This window comes from Octodon degus, unplaced genomic scaffold (genome assembly GCF_000260255.1).
Source record: "Octodon degus isolate 3935 unplaced genomic scaffold, OctDeg1.0 scaffold00176, whole genome shotgun sequence".
Classification (NCBI taxonomy): Eukaryota; Metazoa; Chordata; class Mammalia; order Rodentia; family Octodontidae; genus Octodon; species Octodon degus.
This window is the reverse complement of record NW_004524752.1, coordinates 2,454,769-2,481,165: the sequence shown is the minus strand read 5'-3', so window position 1 is coordinate 2,481,165 and position 26,397 is coordinate 2,454,769. Positions and strand designations below refer to the sequence as shown.

Genomic DNA, 26,397 nt, shown 5'->3' with positions numbered 1-26,397 from the left:
GAATATATGCAGTGTATTATTTGTTGAAACTGTACTTCCGATTTGATTTGAAACTGTCTCATTGCTATCTGTTTATCAATAAAACTGTAGAAAAAACAAAACAAAACAAAACAAAAAAAAATGTTGCATATGTTGAGAAAATAAAGAACAGAATGAAATATATTCAGATTTACAGTGGAAAATTTAAAGCACAAGCTTTCAAGTCAGTGACATGTTTAAATCTAAGCTTTTTTATTTTCTAGCTTCTCTAAGCTCTTCTTTCTTCATTGGTGAAATGCATATAGTAAAGAATGTACAATATGTAATTGATGTGGTGACTACAAAATGCACCTAAAATGCTTAGCACCTAGTAAATACTAAAAAAAGCTTTATATCCTCTTCTTCCTCCCCTTTATACATATATAAGTATGTACCATACAATGAGATTTACAGTTTTTTTTACTCCTTTGCACCTTTCCCATTTTTGAAATCCTTCACTATATATAAATAGCCACCAAGGTAATCATTGAAAGGGTTCAATGCTGTGTTCAGAGCCATACACTTATGTAATTTTTAAATCATTAAGTCCTTAAATATTTCCATTGCTCTCAAACAAAACATTTTTCTTTTGAGCTGTGTAACATCAGATGTTCCCATTCTTCCCATTGCCCCACTTATTGCTTTCATTTACTTTACAATAAATTTGAAAAAAAAATCACTGATAAACCTTTATCATCCGAATACCTCTTAATGTGCTTTGGCGTGGTTATCATCTTTCTTCAGAGATTAAAAAATTACTCAGGAAGTAAAGAAGGGTGTTTTTGTATGGATTTAAACTGTATCCTAATCTCACACTTTGTAAAACCTAACTTTCAGAGGTGAACCAAATATCAACACAAAGCAATGAAAGAGATAAAACTGTTCATAATATTGTCAGAAGAGAAAAGAAGTCCATAATGGCTCCTTCTTAGAAATAAAATTACAAGTTCTAATTCCATCAGAGCTAGGGAATGTCAAAATTGTACTAAAATATAACATATGAGATATCTTGAAGAGTAAAAATGACAGGAAAATACAGAGTAGACTTTGACATATCTCTTATTACTACTTCATTTCAAGCTAATGGTAAAAATTATTCTTTGGAGAGTTTTGATAACATCAACCTGCCTATGCTGGTTTCATACCAAGATCTGTAGCCAAGCAAATAGTTCTAATAAAATTGATTTTCCTTTTTGGCAACCAATAGGGCAGTCAATAATAATGTTGTTTAAGAAAGACTGAGTCATAAGGGAGATGAACCTTTCTTTCCATTTATTATGTTTGTATTGTCTATATTTGAAAAGCATTTTTCAATAATGAAACTAAAGAAGAAATTACAGAGGAAAAGCTATTCTGAGAGCTGATCTCTAGAAAACCTTTGACTTGGAAAGCATGTTATCAACTGACAAAGCTAGCAACCTTCCAATTAACTGAAGTTAGACAGTCTAGATTATGATTGTCAATAACAAAAGAAAACCAAGGCTAGTGGCAATATAAAATGGTCATGTGAATGTGGCAGGGACACACTGTGTCAGGCACACCATCCTAAAAGATCCATTCCTAATAATAACTTACATGGAACTTGTACTTTGCAGTAAAGCTCAAAGTTCAGGGAGAGTATTCTATAAAATCACACATGGCAATGTTTGAATTACTTTCCTTATATTATCCAAACAAGTAGAATACAAGAAACTAACAAGGAAGAAACTTCAGGCAATACCTATCTTGGGGACATTTTCATCTAAGATACTTTCAATTTAAATCACAGACATGAATACACTAACAGGTTCTATTCTTATTTTTAACATAGTGGAAGTGGTAGTTCAGCAAAGCAGAGGTTGAAATGATGACTTCAAAAGTTTATACTACCAGATAAAAAAAATAGTAGGAAATACTCTGAATGAGTAGTGAAGAAGTCTGCCCTACTAGATATTAAAACATTTTGAAGCTACAATTCTTAAAAGAGAACATGAACAGAAAAACAGAGTAGTGGAATAAAAGGACAAGATTAGAAATAGACTAAAGTAGGGCCAGGGATAGCTCAGTGGTATAAGCACCTGGCTGGCAAGCGTAAGGTCTCAAGTTCCATCACTGGTATTGCAAAAAACAAAACAAGACAAAACAAGCTCCCCAACCCCAAAAGAAACAGACTAAATTACAGAGAACTGAGCATATGATAAATTACAAGAGGAAAAAATATTGCCTGATCAACTGACATTACTGGAACAACTTGCTAGTCATCTGGACAAAAAAGTCATCATTTGGAAAAAAGCAAAAATTCCTAACACATATACAAGATATAAAATAATTTTAGATGAATCATAGAAACCACAGAATAGTGAAATTATAGGAGAAAACATGGGGGAAAGTTTTAACATATCACCAATGAAAGCAATCACTCATTTTTTCCCTAATGTATAAAATAATACATAAAAGGTTCCTATACATTAAGAAAATATTGGGCCAAAGAGATGGCTCAGTGGAATAAGCACTTCCCTGGCAAGCGTAAGGGCCTGAGTTCAATCCCCAGTTCCACAAAAAAAAAGAAAAAAAAATATATATCTCAATCCCACAGTTAACTAAGCAAACATCAACAGATGGTTCACCAAAAATAAAGTTAAATGGTTCTTAAACATAAAAGATGCTCAGCATCTTTTAATAAGAGAAATACAGATAAAAATGTTTTATCATTCCTCATCCAATGGAGAGAACAGAAAGTATTATGACAAAGTATCGCAGTAAGCCGGAGAAATAAGAATTCTCTTGTTGTTGATAAAAGTTTAACTATTCATGGTATTTGCTAAGTAATCTCTGAAGTGTTTCTATAAGGAACATTTTGTAGCTGTTAAAAAGAATAAGGCAACACTACATGTACTGATATGGAGTAATTCAGGATAAACTGTTAAATAAATAAAGCAAACTACAAAACCATAAACGTAGCATATTACAACACTGCCATTGTGTAAGATCGCATATAGGCATGTGGCAGCACATGCCTATAATCCCAGCGCTTAGGAGACTGGGGCAGGAGGATCACTGTGAGCTCAAGGCCATCCTGAGCGAGTCACACAGCAAGATCATGTCTCTAAAAACATGAGAAAACTGCATATATTACAAATCCTGACAGGATACACATAAATTTGCTAATAGGTACTGACTGTGCAAAAGAGAATTGGGTGACAGGAAACAAAGCTGTAAGACAGGTTTTAAAAAATAACCTTTTGTATTTTTTCAGTTTTTTCCCTTATGTATATTCTACTTAACAAGGCACAGAAGTTTAATGGAGAAAGAAGTATTTCTTTTGATAAGATAAAGATATTCCAAGGGTTTTATTAGATGCTTAGGTTCTTTCTGGTTCTTGTTTTTTCATTTTTCTAACACTTTGTCAACTTATTTATTAGCTGATATTACTTTATACAGCATTTAGTCATTAAATGGATCAGACCCACATACTCTGGGTCAGATATTATGCTGGTATTTGGCGATACATCCAAACTCTGGTACTGGTACGTAGAAGTACTGAGGATATAGACCTGTAATAAGTAGCCAATTATAAAACAAAGTGATAAAACAGACAACTTTCTGATGAGCGTAAGAACAGGAAGCCATGAGATTAGTGGTGTTTAGCTGGTTTAAGGGGGACTTCCTAAAGGAAAATATATATAAATTTAGGCCTAGGAAGGAGAACAAAGGAGAAAGAAAACTGTCTATATAAAGAACAAACTGTGAATAACATGTTAAGTTAGAGTGGAGCTCAGAACGAGTGGAGCTCAGAATATACGCCATGGGACTTAACAGGAATGTACTTAGAAACAAGTGGAGAGCCGGCCAGATAGCTTGGCAGATTAAAGCACCTGCTGTGCCATGCCAACCCTGTCCCTGAGGTGCACTGAGACAGTGATATAGATTGGGCATGTTGGTGCACACCTGTAATCCCAGTGCTTGGGAGGCTGAAAACAAGAGAATCACTACGAGTCCGATCTGTAGTGAGATCCTAAGTGTAGACTGTGTGCCAAATACTAAAAAAGAAAGAAAGAAAGAAAGAAAGAAAGAAAGAAAGAAAGAAAGAAAGAAAGACAGACAGAAAGGGAGAGGTTGACAAGGTTCAGATCATGAAGGGCTTTATAAGGCAAATATAGTTTTATCTTAGTAAATAAAACTAAAAAAGATATTTATATATTTGCATTTTGGAAACCCCCTCTAGGTGAAGAGGGTAATATGATGTAGGATAGACTTCAGGGGTGCTACAACAGTTGAAGAAGCTTGAATTAGTAAACTGTAAGTGTTCAAATAGGGAAGTTAGTAGACTTCAGGGAATAAGACTATTTAGGAACAAAACCTGAAGTCTCTGAATGAATGAGAAAAATCAAGTATGATCCTAGGAAACTGGTTGGATGATGGCAATTACAGTGAATAAGGGAGGAAAGTTGTTAGAGACAGCAGCCTTAGTGTTAGATATTGTGAATTTGATGTGTCTGAGGAAAATAAGGACAGTATGTGTGGCTGGAACAATTGGTTGAGATGTGTATTGCTAATAAAGACTTTTTGTGAAATTTAGATATTCTGTAAATAAGATGAATTAGAAGACTTAATGAGGGATACCATGACTTATGGTAACATGAGTTGTGTGAATTTATTTTTTTTCTAACTTGTCCCAGAACACAGGTATAGATGTATAGAAGTCAATCAAATGGATTAAAGATTGCAAGTTTATTTATTTTGTTTGTTTGTTTCTTGTGGTACCAGGGATTGAACTCAGGACCTTGTGCTTAACAGGCAAGCGCTTATTCTACTGAGCTATCTCCTTGGCCAATCAACTGGATTAAAAAGGATTAGAATTTTGCCAGGATTGGGGCCAGGGAGATGGCTCAGTGGAGTAAGCGCTTCCCTGGCAAGTGCAAGGGCCTGAGTTCAATCCCTGGTTCCACCAAAAAAAAAAAAAAAGAATTTTGTCAGGATCATAACAGCTAAAATATAGGAAATGGTAATAAGGATAACAGCAAGATAGTGTATAAAATTGAACTGAAATTAAATAAGGTGGATGCTATGATTTAGATGTTGTACTAGCCAGTTTTTTGTCACTGTGACCAAAATACCTGATAGACAACTTCGAAGAGAAAAGGTTTATTTGGCTCACTCATTTGAGAGGCTTCAGTCCATGATCACAAGGTTCTAAAGCAGAAACATCATGGCAGAGCTGCATATTGTCAGAAAGCAGAGAACAGAGGAAGGGCCGAAGAGGAAGGGGCCGGGTACCAGCCAAGTACCAAGGTTACCCACCTGGACACACTCAGAAATATGTTTTAATAATTTCCTAGGCATCTCTCAAGACTATGACACTGACATTCAAGATCACACATTACAGATGTGGCTTATTTCCAAAGGGTTCAAGTGAAGAAAGCTTGGTCCCCAACGTGGCAATGCTAAGAGTCAGTAAAACCTTTAAGAGGTAAATCTAGTGGGAAGAATTAGGAAGCAGAGTTAACTGGTATTATTCTTGTGGGGCCATGGTTAATTCTCTTGAGAGGGTTTTCATAAGAGTGATCTTGACCTCTGAAGCACTCTTTAGCTCCTAGCCTTGCCACATGATCGCTTCTTTTACATATGCAGCAGCAATGGTGCCATTCACCATAATATGATGCAGCCTTGGGAGCCCTCAACAGAGTTGAGTCCATGCTATTTGAACTTTCACTTTCTAAAACTGAGTGAAATAAGATGCACAGCCTGAGACATTTTTATTATAGCAACAGAAAAAGGTCTAATAGAGTGGATCAGTCAGGAGACAAATGAAATCTACAAGGTAAAATAAGAGATACAAAACAATTAATTTGAGACATAGTTAGAAATGAAAACTTTATTTAGACTTCAAAAGATGCAAGATAGGCCAAGAGAGCTAGGAGACTGGAGTGGAATGGAAAAATATTTTATATCTATCACACTAAATTAAAAAGCAAACCTCCAGAATAAGCAAGAATTTCTCCTGTCCTAACTTCTATGCATCAGCATACGGGCAAGTCTATTCAGAGCAATTAGGCAGTAAAGCAAAAGAAAAGGCACTTAAAATCAGTTACTGGATGGCTGAAAATAACAAGTGTTGAAAGGATATGGAAACATTGGACATCTGTGTATTGCTGGTGGGAATGGTGCAAGAACTATATATAACAGTATGACAGTTTCTCAAAAAGTTAAAGATAAGACCTACCAATTCCACTACCATGTATACAATCCAAAGAAGTCAAAGCAAGGACTTCAGTGAGCATTTGTATGCCTGTGTTTATAGTGGCATTATTCACAACAGCCAAAATGTGAAAGCAAACCAAGTGTTTATCAGTGATAATTTGAATAAACTAAATGTAGTATATACATTGCAAAAGTATACAATGGAGTATAATTTAACTTTAAAAAATGAAAAATTTTGAAGCATGCTAAAACATGGATGGACCTAGAAGACATCATGTTAAGTGAACTGTACTAGTTAAAAGAGTAACAAATATTCTATAAGTCCCCTTAAATAAACCTTAGAATAGTCAAATTCAGAGAGATTCAAAGTAGAATAGTGGTTTCTAGGGGTTGAAGGAAAGGGAAATGGGGCCTTAGTGCTACTGTATACAGAGTTTCAGTTTGGGAAGACAAAAACATTCTGGAGATGAGTGATGGTAATGGTCGCACAAAAGGTGAATGCCATAAAACTCTACACTTAAAAAGGATTCAAAAAGTAAATTTTGTGGGCTGGGGAGACAGCTCAGTAGAATAAGTGCTTGTCTGGCAAGTGCAGGGTCCTGAGTTTAATCCCCTGTACTGCAAAAAAAAAAAAAAAGAAAGAAAAAAAGAAAAAAGAAAAAAGAAAAAAAAGTAAATTTTGTGTTACGTATATTTTCTTACAATAGAAAAGAAACATAGAGCTAAGTCTTAATGGCTTGTACATGGCAATAGTTTCTTAGGTATGAAAAAAAAAATTATATTTCTTCAAAATCAAAAATTTTAAGGATATAATAAAAAACCCACAAAAAGTAAAATATTTATAAAATATATAAATATGTTAGATAAAGGTCTAGTTAATATCTATTTTTTTCTAGTTAATGTCTAGAATATTGACAACTCTTAAAATTCAACAAAAGAAAAAAATCCTTTAAAATTAGACAAAAGACTCGAATGAACATTTATCCAAATAAAATATGTAGGTGGCCAATGAGTACATGAAAAAATAATCAATATCATCCATCCTTAGGGAAAGGAAATCCAAAACTACACAACTTCACAAACAATAGGATGACCATTTTAAAGAGAAAGAAAAACTAACAAATTCTGATAAAGATGCAGTGAAATTAGAAGTATCAGTCATTGCTGGTGGGAATGTAACATGTTGCCTCATACAGAAGATAGTTCGAAGTGCCTCCAAAAGTTCGAAGTGCCTCCAAAAGATAAGTATCTGCTCTTAGTAAATTACCAAATAAAGAAGACTGAGAACAGTTGCTAAAACAAAAACATGAATGCTTACAGAAACATTCATAATTACCAACAGGTGGAAACAATACAACTGTCCATTAGCTGATCACAAAAAAAATGGGCACTATCCATGCAAGTTAGACACAAAAAGGAATGAGGTACTGCAACATGCTACAACATAGATACATTTTGAAAACATCCTAAGAAGCCAGCCAAGAAAGATCACACTTTTTATGACTCCAGTTAAGAAATACCCAGGTTAGGCAAATCCAAATCCTTTAAAAAGCAAAGTAGATTAGTAGTTGCCAAAGTCTGGGGCTAGGAGAAAATAGGACAGGATTATTTAATGGGTGGAGTTCCTTTTGGTGTAATGACAGCATCAGGGAACTACGTACTTAGTAGTAATGATGTTACAACACTGAAAGCCACTAAATGCCACTGAATTATACGCTTTCAAGCAACTAATCCCATCATTTTGTTGTGTGAATGAGTTTTTTTTTCTTTCTTTCTTTTTTTTTTAAAGTTCCTTCTTTATCACTCTTACCTGACAATTAATATCAGCTTTATGTTGTAGCAAAACTGTGACTAGTTCCTTATGTCCTCGATCACATGCCCAATGGAGTAGAGCTCTGCCCTAAAAACAGAAAAAAAAAAAAAAAATTGTTAATTTGCTATTGCAGTTATGGGGTCATATAAAAAATATATTTTAAGACAAAGAAAATTTGGAGTTCATTATTCTAGGAACAATTAATTTAAAAAGAACAATATAAGAAGAGCAATTGACAATCAACTGGAAGCCCTATGTCCTACTTCTGGACCTATTATGATGTCTTTAAACTGTGCATGGGATGGAGATAAGATAATGGTACTAACCACAGCAATATTATAATAATTGCAGAATGAATGAACTGTAAGAAAATGCTTTACAAATGTTAAAGTCTTTATAAATATTATACATAGTTTTCTTAAATTATTATGTTCACTTCTTCAGGTCAAAGAAATCTTAGGGGCAAAAAAATACTTAAACCTACATAGAAATCATAATTTACATGAACTATGCCTAAATTAACTTTATTCTTTAAAAATTAAACTATTGGAGCTGGGGAGATGGCTCAGTAGAATAAGCACTTCCCTGGCAAGTGCAAGGGCCTGAGTTCAATCCCCAGTTCCGCAAAAAATAAATAAAAAAAAATAAACTATCTAACCCATATTCCTTAATGTTACAACTTTACCCTCTATTTGAAAACAGTCTACTAGGTCTATCATCAAATAGTTGAGTATGAAAGGCAATTGTAAAACAGAAGAGATAGCTATTAGGAAGCAAAGAACTAAGTAAAATACAGTATACTAATTTTAACCCCTATTAGTAAAGTCTCATAGTTACTATTAATTATGTGTCATTTCTATTTCTATGGTTAGAAAATCTTGGTCTACCTAGTAAAAGAAGCCTACTTTCCCCTCCCCCAAATAAATATACCCTCCAAAAGTCAGAGCTTTTCTGAAGAAAAAAATGATGTACAGCTTAATACTACTTTTTGAGGGTAGTAATAATGTTGTTATAAAGAATATAATTATTTTTATACATTATATTGAAGTCTCTGCTTTATTTCAGTTTAGAAAATATTTAAATAAGTATAAGCTGGGAAAAGAATGGCTTTAGAGTAAAGTGTGCCTTTCCAGAAAGCCCTTCTAAACTTGCCTATAGTTTTTACATCCTTCAGACTCTTCCCGGACCTATACATTCAATGAATTAAACAGGGACCCATTCTTGAAACTGGAAATCAGGATGGGATAACTTTCTTACAAATTGTCCCTTTAAACAACTTTCATTTCCTTGGTTTGCTTCTTTTTTTTTTTTTTTTTTGCAGAACCAGGGTTTGAACTCACGCCCCTGCACTTGCTGGGCAAGCACTTATTCTACTGAGCCATCTCCCCGGCCCCTTGGTTTGCTTTTATCTACCTGTAAATATCTGTTTTCCAGTAGGCTCACACAAGGTTAAATAAGTGATAGAAACCAAAAATTTGTAAATGTGGATAAATCTGCACCATTTGTTATAGTTGCAAAATGGTTTATCATATTGTGTTTGGAGCCTGCTTTTTTTTTTTTTCAAGGAAACATTTCTAAAAAGCCCAGTTTAAAAAAAAAAAAAAAAAATTGAGTACTACAGTAGCATTTGCTATGTTAAAAATTTTTTGAACTCTAATGCATACTGACGTTGCTATGATGGTACTAATTCAAAAATCTTTTACAAGAATGGATACTTGAATGGAATCTTTTAACAAATACCAATGTATACAATATTCTATAGTTCAATATAATTGTTTTACAGCTTTTACATTAAAATAATCAGATAAAATTTCAAAGTATCATTTTAAGTGAAGTGTACATTTTAATACATTTCAAGGTTACAAAGTTGTTATTAATAAGAATTACTACACAGTTAAAAATGATGTGTGATATATGGACAAATACCTATTAGTTAAGTAGGAAATATAATATTGTATCTAGTACTTTTACTCAAGACTACAGATAATTTCTACTTCTCAACCAGGTTCCTGATTTTTCCTTATGTTTGACCCAAAGGGGTTACTTCAACTAAAGCTAAAACATAAATCCTTAGCTGTTTCAATGAGAAAGCAGACAAGCAACACATTTTACTGTTAATGGGAATTATATTTTAAGTTTGCCATGTGTGGTGCCAAAAACTTACTTTAAGGGAAACACCTATGACTGGACCTCAGTAGTGATTTTTACTTTGGGTATATTTTCCAGAAGGATGGCATACATATAGCAATTTTTAAAAAAGGATGACGTGCTCTCAGACACTTGCACGAAGCTTTTTAACACGTTTTTTGACCTGCAATGTAATTAATTTTTGTAACACATTATTTTAATGGTACACTAATTAACCTTGAATTAGAATAAATTTTGACAATGACTTTTTGTACAAGTGCTAAAGATGTCAACATTAAGACCACCTAATGATTAATATTTTATGCAGCATTAAAAGTTCAAAAGAAGAGTAAGGTAAAATGTACTTGTAAATAAACACAGATAAAATAAATGAAGCCTTAGAATTTTTACATATGCGATACTCTATAATTAAATTAACAAAGACAAACAGAAGGAAGTGTCTGTACCTTTTACTCCTTCAAACTATAAAGTTTCTGTAAACATGCTTGTAGGATTATTAAAGTGATATTACCAGTAATTCACAGAGATACTATCCCCACAATTAATTATGAGAAAAATCAGGTAAGAAATATCTGTAGTTTTTCCTCTCTGTTAACCAAAACATACTTAGACCAATACAATGCAATTATTAAATTATTTTAGGTGTAAGATTCCATAAACTTTTCCAGAAAGAAAGGCTTGAATTTGATATATATTAAAACTGTATCTACTTCAATAATTTCCCTAAATTTAAAAGCTGTTTACCTAGTTCTATATGTATTGTTTTCTTTTTTGTAGTGTATAATCTCTTACACATCTTCAAATTAAAATATATATTTTACTGCAACCAAAACCACATAAAAATTCTGTGTTTTTAGTTTTTAAAACCCTTCTGGAAAAATATCCCAGGTATATTTAGGAGATGAAGAGGGTATTAATAAAATGAAGCTATTAGGCCACTAGACGGTTACAGGCACTATATGCAGAGCTCTGGATAAATTCTGGACTTTAAATATAGTAAAATGGGGGAAGGATTCTCATTTATTAAACAATGGCGTTAATACTGTCCTACCTTAGACAGATGAATGACTCTAAAGTGCTTCAAAAGTGCAGAGTAGCAACTAACCTATTAAGTGGTATTACTTTCATGCCTTTGAGGAAATACAAAGAGCGGGTCTTAATATTTTAAATGCTTCTTTAATATCCCCAATTATTTGTTCTTAAACAATGTAAGATTCTTAAAATTAGATTTTTTCTGGATATCACAAAATTTAATGAAAGGGATTTTATTATAAAATGATTTTTTATGTCCTTATGGCTTTTTAAAATGAGACACTATATACAAAGGATGTTCAAAATATATAGTCAATATTTAAATTTAAATATTTAAAATTATAGTAAAAGACACATTACCATTAACTCCTCTCAAAATATTCCCCTTGCTGTGAACGTACTTATTCCATTATTCTTACTAACTCTGGAAGCAACACAGGGAGTCTGCTTTTGTTACTGTCTTTATCAGGCATGATTAAAAAAAAACATGGTAAGGGCTGCTGTTGCATACCATCCAACAGAAAGGCAGGCTTGGAAAAATCTTACAGTGTGTTCTTATTCACCTAATTCACCAGTTCTGGCATTATAAAACTTCTGGCTCTTTCCCAAAGTCAAAACAATCATGAAAGGTAAATGTTTTCAATCAGTTTAGGATATTGAGGCAAACACAAAAGCATAACTAAAAATACAAAAGAGGACTTTCAGAACTGCTTCAAAGTGGCAAGAACCATGGAATAAGTGCGTTCAAAGTAAGAGAAAGTATTTTGAGTGTGATTAATGGTAATGTCTTTTACTATAATTGATTTAAACATTAACTAAAATTTTTCATACTACATATATATGTAGCAAATTGGTATATTTAATTTTAAATTTAAATACTTAAATTTTTAAGAGTTGTCACTTTGTCATTTTATCAAAGACATTCAGTACTACTTAATAAGCAACTAAAATATTGAAAATGAATCACCTTGTACTTTTCTCAGGAAAAATTTTGGGCTTCCCTTTATAATTATAATAAGCACTGATTTCAGCTACCAATGACCTATAATGTCTCCATCTCCTCTATCCTATTCCTATATTCTATTCTTTGATGCTGTTAGGAGGGAACAGGAGATAGACTGGTAGACAGTCTAAGATTTCAAGATCTACCTAACATAGGCTCCAATGGCTCTCTATAGGATAATTTTATTTATCAAAATTAAAAAATAAAACCAGGGACAGCATGTTACTCAGTAGTGGAGTACTTGCCTAAATATACCTGAGGCTCTAGGATCAACCTTTAGCATAGAAAAACCAATCAATCAGCAAACTTATTCATTTAATAATAAAGTCAGCATGTATTTGATCTCTTTCAATGACAATCGAGAAAGAAGAAATGACATTGTTCAGCTGTCAGAGAATGTGAAGGCTTTTAAACACACTACTTTTTTTTTTATTATTTTTAATTTTATTTATTTATATATGTGTGTGTGTGTGTGTGTGTGCGCGCGCGCGCGCGCGGCCAGCTCAGCCCACCAGGGGGCGGGGCTGGCTGGCATGCGGTGCCGGGGGATTGAACCGCGGTCCCTGTGGTTTGCTAAGCTTGTTCTAAATAGGTGCTCTAGACCACCGAGCCATCTCACCAGCCCCTAAACACACTACTTTAAAAACTTAATGAGTATTTACTAAGCCATGTCAGTGATTTAAAGGAAGAAGTTAAGAAGGCACTATTTCATTCTATGTGAAATGAATAAGAAAAGCAGTAACACTAGAAATTTGCTATAAAAAGCCCAGATAGCCATCATAAAACAATGGACAAATAAGTTGTGGTTTGTTCACAAAATAGAACATTACTCAGCAACATATTGGAAGAAAGTACTTATCTACAACAATATGGATGAATCCCAAAACCATGATGCTGAATGAAACCTTACACAGGAGAGTGTCTATGCATAATTTCATTCCCAGAAAGATCTACAACAAATGAAACTATTCTATGGCAAAGAGTATCAGATTAGTGGTTTCCTTTCTGGGATTAGGAAAAAGGACTGGCTGGGAAGGTATATGAGGAAACTTTCTGGAGTTATGACAATGTTCTATATCTTAACAAAAGTTACACAGGTATATGCATTTATGAAAATTCACTGTGTACTATATATATATATATATGCAAATAAATATATATATACACACAATCTTATTTTTTGTGGCTTCATATATAATTTTATTTAATAGTACAATAAACAAATTTATTTCAACAATGTATATTACTACAAAAATCAAAGAGTCCCTGTGTGCTTGAGTTTCCAAACACATTATACATAATTTGTGATTCTTTGTGGGAGAAAGACAGATGTACTAAATCTGGTGCTTTTCCTCTAGGCTGTGATCCCAAGTGACATGTTGAATAAATTTATGTTTTTCTTAATGTTGATATTGTGCATACGTCTTAATATAAGTATATATCACAAGCAGTATGCACTTACCAAAGTTTGGGGAAAACCAGAGAACCAGTTTAAACTATTTGTTAAAGACATGGGTTAGAGTGACACAATGTACATAGCTCTTTGAATTTTTTTTTTCTGTTCTCTTTGAATTTTATACTTAGCAAACACACCTTTGAAAACTAAAAGTATGATTTTCTAGTTACACAAACTTGAAATATTTTAATACCTCCAGAAGTAGCATATAGGAAATAACAAAGAGTATAATTCAAAAGGCAAGAGAAGTTGCAGTATGCTCCTGGATGAACAATAAAGAGCTCTCAATATGATAGTTATGCAGGACTATATAAAATATGTTAGATGAAGCCTTATTTAAAGGTCATTGCAGATGTCTATGAAACAATACCAATCTTATGTTGGGTTATACAAATATTTCTTTTTCCATATATGTGTGTGTATGCGTGTATAAAAAGAGAGGGAAGAAGTAATATAAAGTCATCAGAAAATGGAAATATACTTGTTAAAGTTTCTAATACTAGGAGAAGATATCATACAATGTCTTTTAAATAAATTGTAAGTCAATGATATAGTATAAATCTTAGAACAAAAATTAAGATTAAGCAATATTCAGAAAATTAAATGTTTCAAAACAATTGAACTAAGAAAAAGTTTTCATGATAGCAAAGAAGTGCTAAGAGTAAAACAAAATAAATACTGGAATGGCAAGTAAATGACCAGCACTTGTAACAGTTTGAGGATAGGATATCGCACTAAGTTCTAGTGTGTTGTGGACATGCATAATGACTGTGACAGCTACTGGTGGCTAGGTGTCACTTGTGGAACTGAGGTACAGCTATTTCTTTGTTGTTTTCTTTTTTAAATTTATTTATTTATTAAATTTTATTTGTGTGTGTGTGTGTGTGTGGCCAGTTCAGCCCACCAGGGGGCGGGGCGGGCTGGCATGTGGTGCTGGGGGACTGAACTGCGGTCCCTGTGCTTTGCTAAGCTTGTTCTAAGTAGATGCTTTAGACCACTGAGCCATCTCACCAGCCCTCCAGCTATTTCTTTGTACACACACAATCTTAGAGGAAAAACCAATTCCAAATTTTAATTATGTGCATGCCAAAGAATCTAGAAAGAAGAATCATGTACTCTAGAATAAATAAAAAATAGATTAACGGATAGAAATGAATAGATAGCAATAAAGCAAGCACAGTAAAATATTCATGTTAGTATCTAGTGGAAATATAGATGTCTAACACAAAATGTATATTTGTTTTTCAGAATACATTGTTGGCAAAAATAAAGCATTATATGCTCATTATTCATAAAAATCAAAATATGAAAGCAAACCAAGTAGCCATCAATAGATATCTGAATAAACAAAATGTGGAACGTGTATAAAATAGATTATTTGACTCATGTTTATAGAAGTACAATGTGTAATAGCTAGATCTTGGAAATAGTATATATGTCCATAAACAGATGAATGGATAAAGAAAATGGTATTTATACACAATGGAGTATTACTCTGCCATAAGGAAATATAAACTTGAGGCATCCTATAGGCAAAAGGATGCAACTAGGGAACATAGTGTTAAGTGAAATAAATCATATATACAAGCAAGTTTTGTCTTATATGGGAAGCAAAATGATATCCATATCTTTATCTCAGATTATTCAATTTTAACAAAAAAGAAAACTTTGTTACCATATGGATAGACCTTGAAAATATTAAGGAAATAAGTCAGCAAACAAAATGTAAACATTGTCTAATTTCACTTATATAAGGTATAAAAAGTAGTCAAGCTCATAGAAATAGGGGTGCCAGAGGCTATGGGAAGAAACACACTGTGGGAGAGTGTTAAATTTTGTCAGAGTTTCACTTTGGGAAGATGAGTGATCATGGTGGTTTCACAAAATTCTTAATGCCACAAAACTATGTATTTAGAAATGATGAAAATGCCAAGCTTTGTCATGTATATTACAACTTAACAAAACAAAAAATAAGTTGTCAAAACTCCTAAGGCTTAAACTACTTCATCATCCTCTGATTTTGCATTAAATATGAGTTTTTGGTGTATAGTACAACCATAAGATTGATTTTTAAATAGTACTGTCTGCATTAATGCAAATAAGCATAGACAGTTGGTAATGGATTTATCAATCATTAGAATGAATAAACAAAATTCCTCCAAACTATTATGTTAATGTGCTACACAACCAAAATAACACGTACTCTAATAGAGAAGGTTTTTAAAGAAGATGAATTTTTTTCTCCCTTCACTCATAAACCTTAAATAAAAGCATAGATTTACTATCAGCATACTAACTCTGATCCTCAAATCATTTTGCTTTTGTTTTTTTTTGCTAGTTAGTACTGTTGAAAAATGTGGTATTTATACATAATAGATACTAATTGGCATAGAAGGACCTTACCCTAAAATGATAAAAACCACTTATGATCAACATTTGCCAAAATCATAATAAATGGAACAAAACTGAAAGAACTGCTACTAAAATCAAGAACAAAACAAGTGTCCACTCTCACCACTACTGTTCAAGATAATACTGTACTTGAAAATTTAGTCAGAGCAATTAGCCAGAGAAAGAAAAAACAGGAGGGATTTTTTAATAGGAAAGGAAAAAGTCCGACTATCCTTACTTGCAAATGACATCCTTTCTTAGAGGATCCAAAAACTCGAAAGAAAGATTCTTGGTGTTAATAAATTGAGGAAAGTGGCAGGAGATAAATAATAGCATTAAAAAAGTTAACAGCATTCCTACACTCCAAGAATAAACCCACTGAATAAGAAGTCAGAAGGGACCGGGGAGATAGCTCAAATAGAGTGAGCGCCTGCCTGGCAAGCGTAGGGTCCTGAGTTCAATCCCCGGTACTGTAAAAAAAGAAAAGAAATCAGGAAAACAATCCCAATTCCATCCACACCAGCCTTAAAAAAAATTAAATATCTTGACATTAACCTAATTAAGGAAGTAAAAGACTTCTCTAATGAAAACTATATTGCTTTGAAAAAAGACTAAAGAGGACTTCAGAAAACGGAAAGCATTCCTGAATAGGCAAAATATTGTTAAATTGACTATATTACCAAAAATGAGACATAAATTTAATGAAACTCTCACCAAAATATCATGCACTTTTTTTTTTTTACAGAAGTAGAAAAAAATTGTATGGCTTATATTGAACCAATAAATTTGAGTCATTTGTTGGAAAATGGATACATCTTGAATCCATAATCTTAGGTGAAATACACCAGAAACACAAGCTTAAATAATGCATGTTTTGTTTGTATATGAGAAGCTGAAAGTATAAATAAATTAAAGAGCAAAATAAAAGGCAGATAATAGTAAATAGGGAGGTAGAGCTTTTGCGAATGGGAAGGAAAGTAGTAGGAGAGAAAGGGAGGGAAACGGGAAGTGAAAAGAATTAAGGTATGTTATGTACATTACCAACTCCCTGTGATGAATGTAACCACCTTGTGTTGCGAACATGTAGTAATTAAATTAAAATAAAATTAATATGGAATTAGAAGAGATCCAGAATAACCAAAGCAATTCTGGATAACAAGATCAAGGTAGGAGGTATTACAATCCCAGATTTCTAAGCTATACTACAAAGATATAATAGTAAAAATATCATGGCACTGACACAAAAATATACACACTGACCAATGTAACAGAATAGATGAGCAGAAACAATCCCAAGCACCTCTAGCCATTTAATTTTTGACAAAGGGGCCAATAATATACAGTAGAGAAAAGATAGTGTCTTTCAAATGGTGCTGGGGAAACTGGTTATCTACATGCAAAAGAATGAATCTTGAGTCATATACTATAATCAAATAAAAATGTATACATAATACATAATCAGACTCAAAAAACAACAAATGCTATAAAGACTATAGGGGAAAAGGAACCTTTATACACTGTTGGAGGGAGTGTAAACTAGTACAAGTTTGGAAATCAGCATGTAGTTTCTTCAAACAACTAAAAATTGACATTCCAAACAGCTACACATAAAAGAACCCCAACTACACAAGAATACCAAAAATTGACAAACAGAATTTTATTAAATTAGAAAGCTTTTACACAGCAAAATAGACAACAAAGTGAAAAGACACTATAGAATGTGAAAAAAAAATTTATCAGCTGCTCTTTAGACAGGGAACTGCTACATAAAGAACCAAAAAAATAGACTTTCAAAAAATAAAAAGACCCAATTAAAAAAACTGGCAAGTGAAATGAATAGAGGAGAAATACAAATGGCCAAAATACAAGAACAAATATTCAACATTTTCAGTTACTAGAGAAAGGCCAAACAAAACAACACCACAAGTCCACCTTATGATAAGAATGGTCATAATCAGACTGAAAAAACAACAAATACTATAAAGACTGTAGAGGAAAAGGAACCCTTATAATACACTGTTGGTGGGAGTGTAAACTAGTACAACCAGTTTGGAAATCAGTATGGAGTTTCTTCAAACACTAAAAATAGAAATTCTTTTTGAACCAGCTATACAACTCTCCAAAAGAGCTAAAGTCATCATATTCTGTCGATGCATCCATACACGTGTTTATAGCACCCAACTCATAAAGAGTTAAACAATAGAAGTAGCTTCTATGTTGATCAATAGATGAATAGATAAAGAAAATGTGGTATATATACACAATGAAGTCCTACTCAGCCACAGACAATAAATCTGAGTCATACTTAAGAAAACTGATGGATTTTGAGACCATAATACTAACTGAAGTCAGTTACAAAAGGATAAATATCACATGATTTCTCAACTGTGAAAGGCCAAAATATAAATAGTAAAATAAAACAGCATATTCAAAAATAAGGAGGCAGGGGTTAGGGGTATAGCTCAGTGGCACCTGTGCTTGCCTTGTAAGCATCAGGTCCTGAGTTTGATCCCTGGTTCCAAAACAAACAAACAATTAGGATTCAGGCTATAGAGATGGGAAGAGGACCTGGGAAAGGAAGGAAAGGAAAAGAGTAGAAAAATGGATCAAGATATAAATATAGATATAGATATAGATCTCAAAACCCAAGCAGAATGTAACCCCTTATCTATTGCAAATATCTACTGATAACTTTTTTTTTGTACTGGGAATTGAACTTATGACCTCATACCTGCCAGGCAGGTGCTGGACTCTGAGCTACATCCCTGGCCCCAGTTCCTAAATTTTTAAATTACTGTTGATTTTGCCAGATTTTGCAGCAGTTTCTCAAACTAGAAACATATAAATTATATTCTGACATGAGCCAAAGATTAAAAAAAAGCAAGAAAAAGGAACTAAGTCGAGAGAAAGGTAACCTGCTTCAAAATATTTTATTGAATAATCAACAGATATATGAAAAATGGCTAATAATACCAATTATACTTTTATAAGGAGAGAAATGAAAGAGTAAACAAGGAGCTCAATGAAAGGAGTGCTCTACATAAGCATCTATGGAAAATCAATGAACCGTAAATGAATACTTTTGGGTCGCCTTAAGACACTTAGCTGCATTAGAATGGTATCTGTTTTGCTAAAACATTTGTTTTAAAACAAATTTAAATTATTGGCAAGATAATATTTAAATATTGTCAATAATAAGCATATATTTAGTATCTACTGCATATGGCACTAATTTGAAAATAACATGTGACAAGAATTATGCAAAAGTGATTTGTACCTGATATTTGCTAACAAATATTCTGCTCCAGCCTTAAATATACATATATGAATTATTTATATCATTCTTTGCTCTTAAAAGAGATTTTCTTGGAAGAATTGTAAATACTCGGCATATATGAAAAGCTGTAGTAATATAGCTCAAAGATGATAAAACTATATATCATAGCTCAGACTCATGATCCTCTTGCTTTCAGCCTCTCCAGCTCTGAGATTACAGGTGTGTGCCACTACGCCAGGACTCTGCCTTGGCTCAGCTTGCCCTGGAGCAGGACTGGCGTGGCATGTGGTGCCAGGGATTGACCTGCAGTCCCTGCACTTGCCTAAGCTTGCCTAAGCAGGCGCTTTGGTCTGCTGAGCTATCTCGCAGGCCCCAACAAGCAATATTTTTAAAAATATTGTTTTAAGATCTCTTTTACTTTTCAGTTTAGTTCAGTTTCTAAGCACTTAGCAAATGTTTAAAATATAATTAGAGTTCTAATTTAAATAAAGTTAGTACATATAAACCATGTAGCTATATAAACTCAGACCTTGAAACATCTGGCATATAATGTTATTTCCTAAATAGTGAGTATAAATTTTTTTTCTTAAGTGAAATATAGACAGTATCTTAACTATTACATCAGTAGGAACCACTATGTGGTTTTCTCAAATTAGAAATATGTTTTGAACTGGAAATGTAGCTAAGTGGTAGAGTGCTTGCCTAGCATGCCCAAAGCACTGGATTTGATCTCCAGAAAGCACAAAAGAAAAACAGAAAAGAAGAAGGAAGGGAAGGAAGTAGAGTATAAATTAAGAAGGAAGAAGGGGAAAAGAAAAGAATACAGGTTTTACTATATGGTGGCAATTACAATTTAAATGAATATAGGTATACATAAGAACTATAGTTAAGCATAATAAAATGTCATTATAAGCTACAAAACAAATTTTACTTAAAAGTCATTTCTTACATGTATAGTCATTTATAGATCAAAAGATTTGCATTTCTGGCAACATAATAATTTATAAATCTTAAATTTATAATAATTTAATAACATTAAATTTATAATAATAATTTAATAACATTGTGTTTGTGAGTATAGAGGAATTCAAACTATCATTATGCATTCTAATCATTTTTTTAAACTGTTAAAATGATTTTATTTTATTTTCCATAATTTTATTGAGAAACAAATAGCAATGAGATAGTTTCAAATCAAATTGCTAGGACACTTTTAATAATTAACACATTGCATACATTCCTCCCAGTGGTTAATTGCTGTGCAAGATGTGGACATGATATCCTATCTACGAAGACCTTTAGAACAAATCACTCTATTCATTAAGAGAATGTAACTATATATCTATCCTAACCACTTTGAATACACAGATACAAAATGGACATTCATCTGTATACCCTTTTTTGTTAAGTTCTGTTATTTGAATATTATAGGTGTGTTAACTCAGCAAAATAATCTAAAAGAGTCCAGTAGTCCATAATAGTATTGGGTCTTCTGCTCCATTGAGTCCATTCTAATCATTTTATGACTAGACTTATATTTATGTGCTCATAAAATTTTAAGTGTAATAAATATAAGTTTCAGTTATATAAAGGCAAGTGCATAGTTGGTTGAATCTACTTAGTGAACATTGAAAAATAAAAATATCATCTCAAAAAATCCTAGACAATCAGTAGAGAAATATCTCAAGTTCAAATATTAGAGAAACACAAAGAACTAGGTGCTCTTCTAAAATTAAAATTATAACTTAACTGATAATAAGGGAATGTCTTTTTACTGATGAGGACTTAGAATAGAAACTTAATTTTGAGGTTATGTACTTTAAGTCCATCATGAAGTCTTACCAAGTTGCTCTGTTTATTAGACCTTTAAATATCATGAAGCAATTTGATTTATTTTATTTAAGAAGTTTGATTCTAATCTTAAATGTCCCATCTCCCTTATGTTCTTAAATTAATTCATACAAATCCCTGATTAATAATAAAAGGGTCTGCCATCAGTATTCAAAGCCCAGCCCGAGTTGTCATGGCTGAGAGGGCAGAAATCTGCTTAGAGCAATGAGAGAACCCAACTGAATTCCTGACGTCTCAGTCTATGAATGTGTAAGCACTTCATCTGTTCATGGAAATACAATGTCCTGGCAGGCTGGGGGTAAAGGTAGCTGCATGGGTAACAAACTGGAAGATCTGGGAAGCAGTACTACATTCCTACATTTTGCATGTTTTCCTTTTATTTTTATAAAAATTATGTTAAGAGTATACTATTTCTGTAGTAAGCACTTATTCTGTCCCTATTACCACCGTCCATCTAATGATCTCTGCAGAACACATATGTGGATCTCGACTTTTAGTGATGCTTTGTAAAAGAAAATTTTGCCAATCGGAATGTAATAGAGAACTGAAAACTGAAAACAACTCCTTTTCTTCTATTTTTATTCTTCTCAAATGCAATGGTGAGATGAATATGCGTCCAAATCTTACTTCCATTTAGCAGCTGTATTTGTTTTAGGAAGTAAATGTTCATCTCTGAATGAAGGGTCTTATACACAAAGTAAGGATAATATCTAACTTTGAAAGTTTTGTGAATATAATATGATAATAAGTAAAAGTGCTCTGTAAACTAAAACACTACATAAAGTATAATTTGTAATTTGAAAGATAAAAAATTTAATGGGGATCAGACAGTACATACATCATACTTCCCAGTGAAAATCTGACCTTGAAAGTTACATAGTTTTTTAAAATATTTCATCACACTATCATTCTTTATTGACATTAATAATCAAAGAAACTAACATTTATTGTGTTGCTTGCTATGTATATATCAAATACTATTTACCTGCCATATATGTAATATAAATTCACTGATCCTCAAAACAACCCCAAGGCAAAGACTACTACTATCCTCATTTCACACATTCAGAAACTGAGACATAGAGTAAGACTGAGAAAGTCACAGAGCTAGGAAGTGAAGCTTCCTAAGATGAGAAGCACACTAAGGTAGTATAGCTCTTTACCATTACATTATATCATTTATATTTATATCTAGACAATTATTTATTATTTCATCAAATATTTAATAAGTATACCACATATGCCAAGGATGCCAACAGAAACATTTTTTTTCTATTAGGCATTTTGTTTTGTTCTGTTTTTAGGATAGGGTCTTACTATGTAGCTCAGCTGGCCTTGAGCTCCCTATGTAACCCAGGCTGGTCTTGAACTCATCACAATACTCTTGCCTCAAGCTTCCAAGTGCTGAGAGTGTACCACCACACCTGGCGCAGAAACATTAATTTTCAACAAAAACAACACTCAAAACATTTACCTTTTTGGGAAGCTACTAGAATAAATGCTATACTATAAAATAGGGAAATAATGAAAGAGCAATCTATTGGAGAAGATACTCCACCAAATAAGGAAATAGAAATAAAAAATAAAGACATAGGCTCTGGAAAACAGCAGAATACAGGCAAGAGGAAAAGAAAATTTCCAGGAAAAAACAGAAAGAAAGCTTCCAGGATTGGGGGAGGAGGGCATAAGAAGGAAAGGAAAAAAAATAATTGAAATGTGTAATGTACATGTATCAATTCCCTATGGTGAATGTAATCATTGTGTACTGCAAACATATACTAATAACAGTAAAAAAAAAAAAAAGAAAAAAGAAAAAAGAAAAAAATCCTTTCAAGATACTATGTATGCAATAGGCCTAGATAACAGTAAGTACAGAGTAGACATGACGGAGAAACATCCTAGAAGACATATCTAAGAAAAATGTAGGATTGTGGGACTCATTTCTGATACAATTGATTGCAGAGAAATTTTTATCTCTCTGTGGATAAGTTGAGGAAAGAATTAATGATAGGAACAGAGAAGACAATGTTAGAACAAAAAAAGACAATTATAAATCTTTTTTTTTTTTTTTAATGGGCAGAATATATTTATTGAGAGAAAGAAAGCGCCTGTCCCGACAGAGGGACAGGAGGGGGGCCCGAAAGGGTAGTTCCCCGGGAAGCTGTCTCTTCCAGGGACTTTTATAGTGTAAAACCATGTAAGGCTAAGGTAGAGAGAATGGGAACTCACTTAGGTGGGCAGGAGGTGGGACAAAACTATGGTGAACCAATGGGATTAGATATGGGACAGAGTCTTTTCCTGTTGGGGGTTGGAATGTGGGACTGGGTCTCTTTCTGTGGGGGGTTGGGCTAGTGACTCACTTGGGTCTTTCCAGGTAATTGATACCTATTTAGAATATCAATCCCAGGTGCTACTAGTTTAGCATTTGTTTGGCCTTTAGGTCTTAGGTCTGGCTCACAGCAGGAGCATCCGCCCCTCCTACAGTTGTAAGGCATCTCATCTTCTGTGCTGTCTCCTTCGAGGGCCTGGCCCTGTCTGACTGCCTATAATATTTCTATCTAACTCAGTTGCCTGCAATATTCACTCCTCTGAAGAAGTAACCTGAACTGCCGTGAAGGGAAATATGGGAGAAGACCGCTCTGGCTTCTTCACCCTGAAATGGGTCGTTGTTGTTGACTGGCAGTCAGATATATTCTTCAGAGGTTTTAGCTAAAGGCCCTCAATAGATGACAGGCAGTTTTCTTTTGGGTAGACGTATAGCTTTGAGTCTAGAGGAGACAAAGCCAAAGAAACAAGTCAAATAATCACAACAGGATAATTACGAAAAAGATGAGTTAGAACTTTTTGTAGGTCTATTAGCAAATCTCTCTTAAATGTGAGGTTTAATCCCTTTTATCTTTTATGGCCATTGTATATTGTCTCAAACAAACTGGCCTTTTATATTTTACCTACTCTATTATTACTTGGGACACATGGATTGCCAGAAATAGGGAAAACAGTATTTTCCCATTTGCAAGAGGGCCACTGGCTGGATAACTACTGACAAATCTGTATAAGCAATCTAATGAAAGTTTAACAGGATTTCTCCTTATATTGGCAGTTAACATGGATTTTCTCAGACTGAGAGGGAAGACACATGACCACCTCAATCTGAAACTTCCTCTGACTTCATCAAACACTTTCTCCTTCTCTAGCAGCTGTGGACATTTCTGCTTTCCTATAGGCTGCTAGTATCCCCATTCTTATTTTTTATCTATAATTCCATTTTGTATCCTTTTTACTATAAAACACCTCAACTCAGACAAATTTATTCCTGCAAACCCTTTTAACTTTTATAGCTTGTGTCAGAAATCTGGGGGACAATTATAAATCTTAAAAAAAAAAACCAAAATGTTCTACCAAGAAAAGTAGCTATTATTACTTATAATTATGTAATTATTCATTTCTTTTCCACCTTTATTTCAAAACACTTAAGTTTTAAATATTATTTGTGGAATTTGGCTCTGTTTGCTTTTACTATACCAGGGTATCTATTTACTGAAACTATATCCCAAGTGAAATTACAATGTGCCAAGTCCTTAGCCCAGTGTAGTGATACACATCTATAATCCCAGAGTTTGAGAGGCTGAGACAGGAGAATTGCCACAATTTTGAGGCCAGCCTAAGCTACATAGTGAATTCAAGGCAAGTCTAAATTATAGACCAAGACCCTTCTTGCTTCCCCCCTAAAAAATGAACTAAGGCTCAAAAATGAACCAGCAAACCTCGATAGCCTTGACTGATCTCAAAGCCTTTTTAAGTCATCAGATAGATAAACACAAAGTAAGACAAAATAAAAACAACAATACTATGTTATCTCATCTGTCTGATGAAATGGTAATATAAACAAGAAATAAATGTTATATAATCCCCTGAACTTCGGGGATGGTTTGTAACTGCAGCAAAAACTGACTGAAAACACATAGTACAAAAGTCCACAGCTTAGTAATTAAGCATACTTACAGTCATATTAAAATAAACATATAGATTCAATCATAAGACAATCAAAACTTACAACCATAAGAGGTCAGAGAATAATAGAGGGGAAGATGATAAAAAGTTAAATCTAAATATAATATAGAAGGAAGTCGATGTCTCAGGTTGAAAAATCAAGACACAAAGGGTATCATTTATAATTATACATGCAAATTGGAAGAGAAAAACTAAAAGTTTTTGCATCAAGGGTGCTATAATCAAATGTGAGGATGCAAATGAGGATGCTATAAGTCTAATAGTATCATTTAATTTAAAAAGGTTTTTCTTTTTTTTTGTATTTAATACAGGGTCTACAGGGTCTCACTACACAGATCAGACTCGTAGTGATTCTCCTGTTTTCAGCCTCCCAAGTGCTGGGATTATAGGTGCATACCACCATACCTAGTCTCAATCGCCTGTCTCAGTGTACCCCAGAGGGCAAGGCTGGCACAGCATGCCAGGGATCAAACCCCAGTCCCTGCATCTGCCTGAGCAGGCACTTTAAACTGCTGAGCTATCTGTCTGGCCCCTAAACAGTTTATTTACATATATTATTTTATAAAAATCTTAAAGCACAAGCAAAAAACTAGAAACAATAAATTCAAGTAATTATGTTTGATTTGCTTTAAAATTTTTTTTGAAAATACAAAGCAAAAAGTAACACACACACACACACACACACACACACACCACACACACACACACACACTCACACAGAGAGAGAAACCCTAACTGGAATCAGAAGGTCTGGAATTATTCTTTCACAATATGGCTTCTTTTCTATAGTTACATTTTTCTTGCCTCTTTATGTTTCATTATTTAGTAGGGAACAATCAGTTTTATTGCTCCCCTCCCTTTAAAGTAGTATTATAATTTTGCATTTTCAATTCCAGATGCCACTGATAATATAGGGAAAAAAAGGTGAGATATTGTTAAAGGATAACCTATACAGGGAGCTCTTTACTATACATAAGGCTGTTACTGGACAAGATTTTCTTTTTTCAGTAAGAATGATCACCTTTTGGATTTTCCAATAATCTTTCACAGGATTACTAAAGACTGAGAAGAATTATTAAGTTCAATATGTAAACAGTTTTTTTCACAAAAAATTACAAAGTACATTTTACAAAATAATTTAGTATAGGGTCTTTAAATAAATAGTGGGCCAATTTTAAACTTGGATTTACCAAAATCCTCACATAGATTTCTCCCTC

General features: G+C 33.3%; 1 protein-coding gene across 1 annotated transcript in view; it reads right to left on the bottom strand.

The window, feature by feature from the left end:
- The window catches only part of Acbd6 (acyl-CoA binding domain containing 6), a 203,583-nt gene that overhangs the window by 83,875 nt on the left and 93,311 nt on the right, over positions 1 to 26,397 (bottom strand). Inside the window, exon 6 of the mRNA XM_023703621.1 lies at positions 8,009 to 8,098. Coding sequence (XP_023559389.1) covers positions 8,009 to 8,098 — 90 coding nt within the window. The remainder of the gene's footprint in view (positions 1 to 8,008; positions 8,099 to 26,397) is intronic.